Consider the following 7,978-nt stretch of genomic DNA (forward strand, 5'->3'; position numbering starts at 1 on the left):
TCCATCCATTAAAAGTTGTATTTGGAACCAAAAATAGTATCAATGAAATTGTTTGGATACCAAACACACAGACGGACGGACAATAAGTACAGATGACGGAAATCATATTAGTCCCTTGGTCATTGTCTACCTAATACTGAAAACAGAATTTAAAAATTCCAAATCGTGCGCAAGTTATGATCATGTACACAGACGGACGGACGGACGTACACAAGTCCAAAATCGTGAACGAGCTGGGTCGCTCGTTAATAAATGATTCTCTAAATAGAAACGTTGTATTGTCTCAAGAAGTCAATACCCATATGATTGGTGGATACTGAATTTTCTATGTTTAGTCATTGAATCACCACTATTATTCAATGGTTATCAGTGTAAATTACATTTGCCAATTAATTTTTCGCAATTTGATCTTCAATTTCCCGGAACACTTCTCGAGCATATTGAAGTGTGGCTTGTCCGTTTTCCGAGAAGTCTCCTTCGCATTCCAACACGACTAGTTTTATCGGTTTTTCATTTTTAAGCTGATCGTGAGAGCAAAATGTATCTCAAGAGTGGCGCTAGTAGTAGCCTGCATGGTACAGAATCAACAAAGTTATGTACGAGAAATGAAGCAGCAGACTTTAAAGTAGTATAGAGGACGTTACCATTGCCGATGTACGTAAAGAACTACGAGTAAAAAATAAGAGGAGAGAACCTTGTATTAAAAGGGGCGCGACGGATGGATAAAAAGGAGGTTTAGAGTGATGGGAATCGGGTCACTAATGGCAGTGGCGTAATAAAAGAAAACTGGCATCGTCTCTTCTGTTTTATCATCAGTCAAGTCATAGCATTGTATATGCTAATAAATATACAATGATCATAGTCAACATCACTGACCAGCGCAAAGGAGGTAATATGATGGTTTGATGGCTACTTCCGTCGCGTGCTATGCTATTTCCCACCACCGTTACATACATTCTCTCCTCTTATTTTTTACTCGTAGATAAAGAACAACGAATTTTATAGATAACTTAACAATCCAGTATAAATGAACGTGAACCTTAAAAACAGTATAAAATGTTAGTGTTATAAAAATTAAGAATTAGACGAATTTAGTTTCCCAACGTTAAGTTAAAACGAGTATTAAAGTAAGCAATGCCGTGCAGTTTACATAGATAACATAGACCTATGCCTGACCAAGTAACAAGGTGTTAACAGACTACTGAATTTTAGAATTTTAGTCCGGCCAATTGAAGTAAGCATAGGTTGTTTTTAGTGTCATTGGAGGCGCGCTAATTTATCGAGATTTAGGCCGTTTCTCAGAGAACTGAGCAATTAATTAAAGAAGTTTATCCAAAATCGTCCCGAAAACTTCATTTTCATGCCTCCTTTCTGTCAGGAAATTTTATAGTTTCCATTTTGATATGGGAAATGTTCCAAATTTCACTCAACGGTTATGGTTAGGTTTGAATTATCAACTTTTATTTGATAGAAGCTAGATCATAAGATCAGTGTTTATCAACGGGGGCCGTATGGCCCCCTAGGGGGGACAAAATATTGGTAGGCCACGGAAACTTTCCAGTGGGCCACGAAAATTCACTCCTACAATATCTTCCTAAAATATTCAAATTAAATAAATTTACCAAAGATGGTCAGTACACAAATTACACCAGAATAACCCCTTATCCTTGTTTGTGTTATCTGAGTGTACCTTTCCTAGAAAGCAATAAATCCTAATCAAAAGTTTAAATTTAAATGTTTATAAATGGCAAATGCACAATGCAATTGATAGACGCGAGACCGGAAAATGTTATTTTTTTCTAACACAACTAACACTCCTCTGCCGCCTACCAGGATTATTTTTCTGTAGAGATTAGTTTTTCTACAACTTCAGAGGCATTTTTTTTTAATTTAGCGTCAAAACAAAATGAGCTTGAGCTTGAAACTAGCAGCGCCATCTAAATGCTGCAGCGCAACTCCGAAAAACTGGAATAAGGCAAACTGTAAAATTGTAATAAATTTTCAATCATTTATATGCGTTTCTCTATCGAACATTAGAACACAAGCGTGAGGAAAGAGCTGCTTTTCCAAAAGACAAATCGACAACGGATTCTCATACTCAAAGGCAGGGATGGATAACAAATTGTTTCCGATTCCCATTTTTGACAAAGGAACAAGAATTTATGGAACAATATAATCAGTTCACAGCCGTGATGGCCCATAAAAAAACTTTCATTCATTCAAATAAACTCACAATAATAAAAAATAATACATTATATTTTGCCAAACATTAAATTACAATATGATTAACGCAATAAAAATTAAACCATTAATTTGTTAATAAACCAAGTACTTTTTGTACCTTTATAGTATGGAAATATACTAACTTATTGCTGTTCTGGATTGATGTTCTGAACTTAAGATAGCACGTTTATCTTTGAAATCGGTTGGGCTAGAACAGAGCCTTACAACTGCTTGGTTTCATCTTGAAGATTTTCCTACCACCTTGTGTGCCCCTAAAACACTCATCTTTAATGCCAGACATTTCATTCTTGTCCTTATTTGATACGATTAAATATCGTTATCTGGAATTCCGTCAGCCTTCAATGTGACCTAAAAATTTGAGACTTAGCAACTATTTACTCATCATTAACTCGTTACGTTACCTTATAATCATCATCTTCTAAAATTTCATATTTCATAGCGTGCATTCTGTGTTGAAGTGTTCTTATACTCGGATATGGGAGACCTTGTCTCCTGATTTCCTCATATCCTTTCGCTCCACAAGTCATGTAGAGTTTAAGTCCTTTGTTAATTGTGCGGTCTGACCATTCTTCGCCTCTATGATTGCCATATTTCACGAATTTTAACTGATCTTCACTAAAAATACAGCTGTATCTCTCTTCCATTTCCTTAATTTTATTTTCCAAACGAGAAATTTTATGGTGGGCATTTTTAAGTTTAGTTTTTAATTGCCCCAACTGTACATTGTTGACAGAATCTTCAGTTTCAGTAGGAGCTTCTCCAACATCATCTACAATCATACATTGCTGATAGGTAAATTCAAATTGCAATGTTGCTGAAAATACCCTCCAATTTTACGAATGAGTCTACGTCATTTGTTGTACAGTGATCTAAAAATGCAATATAATCACAATCACAAAGATTCACACACATAATTCACCTATAATTTCCAAGTGAGATTTATTTATAATTTCTATTTTGGGAGATAGATTTTCACAGGCACCAATAGTTGGCACAGCGTTCCATCTTAAAAGTTTTCTGTTGTCTGCTCGTGCAGATTCGAAATGATGCTCTTCGAAATGTACCTGAAATTTCGCCAATATGGTATTCTACATTCAGTAATCAATTCAAGTTCGTACTTACTTCACATATGCATGCACTTAATGATAATTCACCTCGGTTCACAAATTTTATCCACAAGTTCGTTTTTTCGTCGTTACTTTTATTACGCGGTATTCGAAAGAGGCGAAACCCTTGCTCCGAACGATTTTTACAATTTGGAACACAACAACCAGTCATTTTGTTGTTTTCCAGTCTTCGTTTAAACAACAATTTGAGACGCAAAATATTTACAAAATACACCACAAATCACGATTTGTGAAATGCACCTTTAGATATGAAAGAAAGTTTCCTTCTCAGTAATAAGAATACACCATACGCCCCCGTTTGAGAACCAATACCGATGAACTACGAACTTTTAGGTCCAATAGAACATCCTCGTGAAATTAGCAACGATCCACGATTTCTAATAAGATACCTTATGAACATAGAGCGGCAGCGGAATATTGACGAACCGGAACCGATACCGTACCGCTATTTTAGTGACAAGAAACCGGTATTTTTCGGTTCTCTCTCACATCTAGCAAATAACTTAATATATTAACACAGGAAACTCGTTAGTATTTGAATATGCGTAGACACTTCACCCTTGAATTTGAAGAATTCCTTAAAACATGCACACTGACATTTATTTAGATCAGTGAACATGCACCGATGACGTCATCACTGAAACTTTTTTTTACATATTTTGAGTTGAATAGGGCGCGGAAACGTCCGTGGAGGGCCCTAAACTGTCCAAATTTCGATCCCCACAAAATTGTCCTTTATGTAGCGTCAAATATAAGCTTTACGGTAGGTAAAAATCATTAACAACGCTTTTTAGCGCCAACAATATCGATACGTTAGGCGGCGCATCGGCAAGATTTTAACTCAATGGTCCTCTTAAAACGTATAGCCGGGTTTTAAATGTGCGTAAACTGCGTTCTAGAGTCCTCTATATAGCGGGTGCTCAAAAAGTAGTATTTGTACGTAGAAGTAGATACCTGTATCTGTATGTAGTAATTTTAATTGGTTATGACATTTGTTTGACATTATAATCTCGCTTTCTTTAGAATGTTTATGTTTACTATGAGAGAATTGTAATCTTATTTTAAACCCTTTTGTGGGGTGTAATATGCTAAATATAGCTTCAAAGGTACCTAATTACTTTTGCAATGGCATTACATAACCATCTACCTGTAGATTTTTGCTACAAAACACAGAATTCATACCAATGCCGAGCGAGTAGAAGTGTTAAATTTTTTCAATATATCAAAGGCGCTTTCTTTCGGTGATCCAAACGCGTTTGAATTGTCAAATCACGTTCTTTCGAAATGTGATCTTATAATAATGATTGCTAAAATCGTGAACAAACTGAACATAAAAGTTTTATGATCACGAATTCCTAACCTATAAATGCAATGATATTTTTGCTCAAATGTTAGTTTAGTGAATATTTGTAACTGAAGAGGAGCATAATCGTGCAAGTACTTCCACTTGTATTTAAATTATTTTCAAAATCCAAACAAAAAATATGTAATTCGAATGCAAATGTGTACTCCGTAAACTTAACCATACTTTGATTTAAATTCGCGCGTTCTTTCGTAAAACGTGATCCTGAATCATGATTGCGAAGTAGCCGAAAGAAAGCGCCTCAATTTTGAATTTACAATTTCGTTTGTAGTGAATTGGCCGCTTTATATCGATAATTCTTTAGGTCATTACGCCTCTTGTGAGTCAATAGAGCTACTACGTCTCGAATTTATTAGTTCAAACGACTGAAATTTTATTTTGCGTGGTTATGTGTAAAGTTCCGATATGTTTCATGATTCTGAAATTTTATTATATACCATACTTTATTTGCTAATATGTGGCTGTATAGTGTATCCGCCAGTAGAATTCACTTCGTCCGGTTTAACTATATCTGCAATATTTTCATCTTTTTTGAAATCGGAGAATGAACACTTTGTATTGTATCACATTAAGCAGTCAGTTATTACTTTGTTCATATATTCCCTACTTCCTTTAGGGTATGTGACAGGATTGTGGTTTTTTAATTACAGCGAAGAGGTAATGAATTTCAAATTATTTTTGTTTCTATCCAGTATGTAACAGATTATATCACTTTGGACCTTCGACAAATCACTACTTTGGCAGTTATTTACAAACAGCTGCTTCATATTTCCGCTGCTTGCTTTATATCAAATCAAAACATGGTCAGATGACAATTGGAAAAACCACCCAATTGCAGTAAACCTGTCCCGATTCTGTAACAATAATGGCACTTGGCTGTCTGTTGCATCAGATATTAATGTGGAATTTCGAAGGTAGTATCCCCAAATAATACTGTCACAGTAATTCTCATTTTAGGGTAGATAAGATCTCCATTCAAACAAATGCGGTTTCAAGAGTAATCGCAACTGAAAATTGGATTCTAAAGGTAACACCTCTTACCATTTTTGTTGCCCACCAATCTGACGCCACTCTTAATGCTTGTCATACCGATACACATACCATGTCTGCTGAAAATTTTGGCCACGTTCAATATGTTACTATAGAAGTTAAATCTGCGCGAGACAATGTTCCGCCTTTTAAGATCCGGGTTAATACGGCAGATTTTAGAGATTTGCAAGATCGGTTAGCGAGACCTATCACTATAACGCCAGACATTTTAGTTCACAAAAGTTTGATGGATAAGTTTGTTGATACCTTTAGAGAAGTCGTGCAAGACAATCCCGTGTATAGCACCGAAGAGGTTTGTGAGGTAAATAAGTATTGCTGGTGTTACTATAGTTTTATAGGAGCTGGATAACTGCATTGGTTGTATGCAGAAAACCGCAAATGTGAAACTCCAAAAAGTGTGTACGGATAATACTGGTGATAATGCGTGTGTTACGTGCTACTGTAGACCTATGTGGTGTATGGAATGTATGGCAAAGTGGTTTGCTTCCCGGCAGGACAATGAACGACCAGACACCTGGTTGTCGTCAAAATGTACATGCCCGATGTGTCGTGCTACATTTTGTGTATTGGATGTCTGTATGGTTGAAAGTTAATTATAGTCTAATTCAAACTAAGTTGTCTATACTTCATATAAATACCATTATCATTTCTTACACTATAGTTTGTGGTATTCAAGAATGGACATACAGAAGATACGATACGGTCACACACAATTTACTTTGAATTGGACTATACTTTTGATATTATGGAACCAAGCAATAGGGGGCAGGACCAATGAAATGACAGCTTTCTACAGGTGATTAGAAACATGTCAGTGTGTCAACAGACACTAGAATCCTATTGGTGTGGTTTCATAATTTAAAAAAAAAAAAGCAAGCACTTGCTTGTATAGTGTTGAATCTCTTATATTTTGTACTGTTGAATATAAGAATATTAATCTAAAACCAAATATTAAATTAAGTATATTTTATTATAATTCAGATATTTGTAAATTTGTGAAATTGTTATTAAAATATATTTTTAACATTGTATCATTGAATAATATATTATTCAATGATTGTATGTACATATGTAGGTATCTGTAACAGAATTTTGCTTTTTTTGCTGGTCCTTGATCTGCAGTGACTGCAGTTTTACACTTTGAAGACAACCTTTTCTGCTAGTTACAATTTCTAATTAAAATAAGGGTATTCACAAGTTGTCGTAAAGCTCTAGTAAAAATACATCATTGTAAAGTTATGTAGCAATTCGAAATTTCCACTGGCTAGATCCATTTCCACTGGCTAGATCCAACTCAAATTTTCGTCTTCTTTTACCAGAACCAGAACTTTTACCAACAGTGCAGTGCATGCTTCTGTCCAGTTCGCAATTTACTCACTGAAGTGTCTGTTACTCTGAGATGACCTCCCAACATACCATCGTATAGGTATATCTGTCGTAGTATTTCAGATTTTCTGCTCTGATATCACTATGTGCACCTCTTTGGTAATACCTTTGATTATTGTATCCTTATGTATATTCGATATTCTTACGCCATCTCGGTATTTTCTTTGTAATTCACTAGTTTAGATGTAAATTATTCCGATAGGTATAGTAGACTTCTCATTGCCTTTTAGTTCTCTATTTTCGCTGATGTAGTAGATTTCTTATTACCTTTAGTTCTTTGTGTCGCCATCCGAGGTCGTGCAGAGATTTCTTTTTCTTTCGGCGCACGCACTCTTGTAAGACGAGATTCGATCATTACTTGTAGAACGTACACGCAATTACGATTACTCGACAGCTTTTTTTGGGATTTTTTAGTATAAATGTAGTGTTTTTCTGTTGCTATTTTACTTTCACCGCTTCGCTGACTCGTTTGCGGATATGTTTTACAAATTTTAAGGTCGTTTTCTGTATTTAACACAAATTACGCATTTACCTTTTAACTTTGAATAATCATTTTTAGGCTTCTTACTTCTGGTTTACTTGCTTCATTATTACCTAGGTACCTGATTATATTTTCTACATCGATATTCCTGAGTGGAAACCGCAGAGTTTTGTACTTTCTTAACATTGCACAAGAAACATTCATTTGTGAAAGTCCACCACCATCTCAACAAATCAAGAACGCCATAGATGAGTTTCTACATTACCGGTTGCGAAAATTTTACTTCAATTCTACCAACTATATGATTGCTGTTAGTCTGATTACATT

The 7,978-nt window shown here is 35.3% G+C and overlaps 2 protein-coding genes across 3 annotated transcripts; one reads left to right on the top strand and one right to left on the bottom strand.

Annotated features, from left to right (window-relative positions):
• Window positions 1-2,238: 2,238 nt before the first annotated feature.
• LOC116176382 lies at window positions 2,239-3,700 on the bottom strand. 2 transcript variants are annotated; one of them, XM_031494910.1, is made up of 5 exons: window positions 3,367-3,700; window positions 3,191-3,308; window positions 3,069-3,116; window positions 2,646-3,013; window positions 2,239-2,592 (listed from the first exon to the last, which is right to left on the bottom strand). In XM_031494910.1, exons 1-5 carry the CDS (start codon window positions 3,520-3,522, stop codon window positions 2,551-2,553), a joined length of 732 nt encoding a protein of 243 aa, XP_031350770.1. In that variant the 5' UTR covers window positions 3,523-3,700; the 3' UTR covers window positions 2,239-2,550. The 2 variants fall into 2 exon arrangements, with proteins under 2 accessions (XP_031350770.1, XP_031350769.1); XM_031494909.1 differs by having other exon boundaries at window positions 3,069-3,113; window positions 3,164-3,308.
• A 1,390-nt stretch (window positions 3,701-5,090) lies between these two features.
• Window positions 5,091-6,815, top strand: LOC116177174 (E3 ubiquitin-protein ligase TM129-like). The gene is made up of 4 exons (XM_031496067.1): window positions 5,091-5,391; window positions 5,437-5,648; window positions 5,692-6,076; window positions 6,123-6,815. The coding sequence occupies exons 1-4, from the start codon at window positions 5,140-5,142 to the stop codon at window positions 6,375-6,377; spliced, it is 1,104 nt and encodes a 367-aa protein (XP_031351927.1). The 5' UTR covers window positions 5,091-5,139; the 3' UTR covers window positions 6,378-6,815.
• The last annotated feature ends 1,163 nt before the right edge of the window (window positions 6,816-7,978 follow it).

The sequence above is a fragment of the Photinus pyralis genome, unplaced genomic scaffold, assembly GCF_008802855.1.
Source record: "Photinus pyralis isolate 1611_PpyrPB1 unplaced genomic scaffold, Ppyr1.3 Ppyr1.4_LG7, whole genome shotgun sequence".
Taxonomy (NCBI): Eukaryota; Metazoa; Arthropoda; class Insecta; order Coleoptera; family Lampyridae; genus Photinus; species Photinus pyralis.

Excerpts from the sequence above, each read along its gene's own strand:
- LOC116176382 (XM_031494909.1), bottom strand. The coding sequence starts at position 3,522 with ATGACTGGTTGTTGTGTTCCAAATTGTAAAAATCGTTCGGAGCAAGGG. Across the intron at positions 3,114-3,163 it reads ATCTCACTTGGAAATTATAG|ATCACTGTACAACAAATGAC; the intron begins GTGAATTATGTG and ends TTGCATTTTTAG. Across the intron at positions 2,593-2,645 it reads TAGAAGATGATGATTATAAG|GTCACATTGAAGGCTGACGG; the intron begins GTAACGTAACGA and ends TCAAATTTTTAG.
- LOC116177174 (XM_031496067.1), top strand. The coding sequence starts at position 5,140 with ATGTTTCATGATTCTGAAATTTTATTATATACCATACTTTATTTGCTA. Across the intron at positions 5,649-5,691 it reads ATTAATGTGGAATTTCGAAG|GGTAGATAAGATCTCCATTC; the intron begins GTAGTATCCCCA and ends TTCTCATTTTAG. Across the intron at positions 6,077-6,122 it reads CCGTGTATAGCACCGAAGAG|GAGCTGGATAACTGCATTGG; the intron begins GTTTGTGAGGTA and ends ATAGTTTTATAG.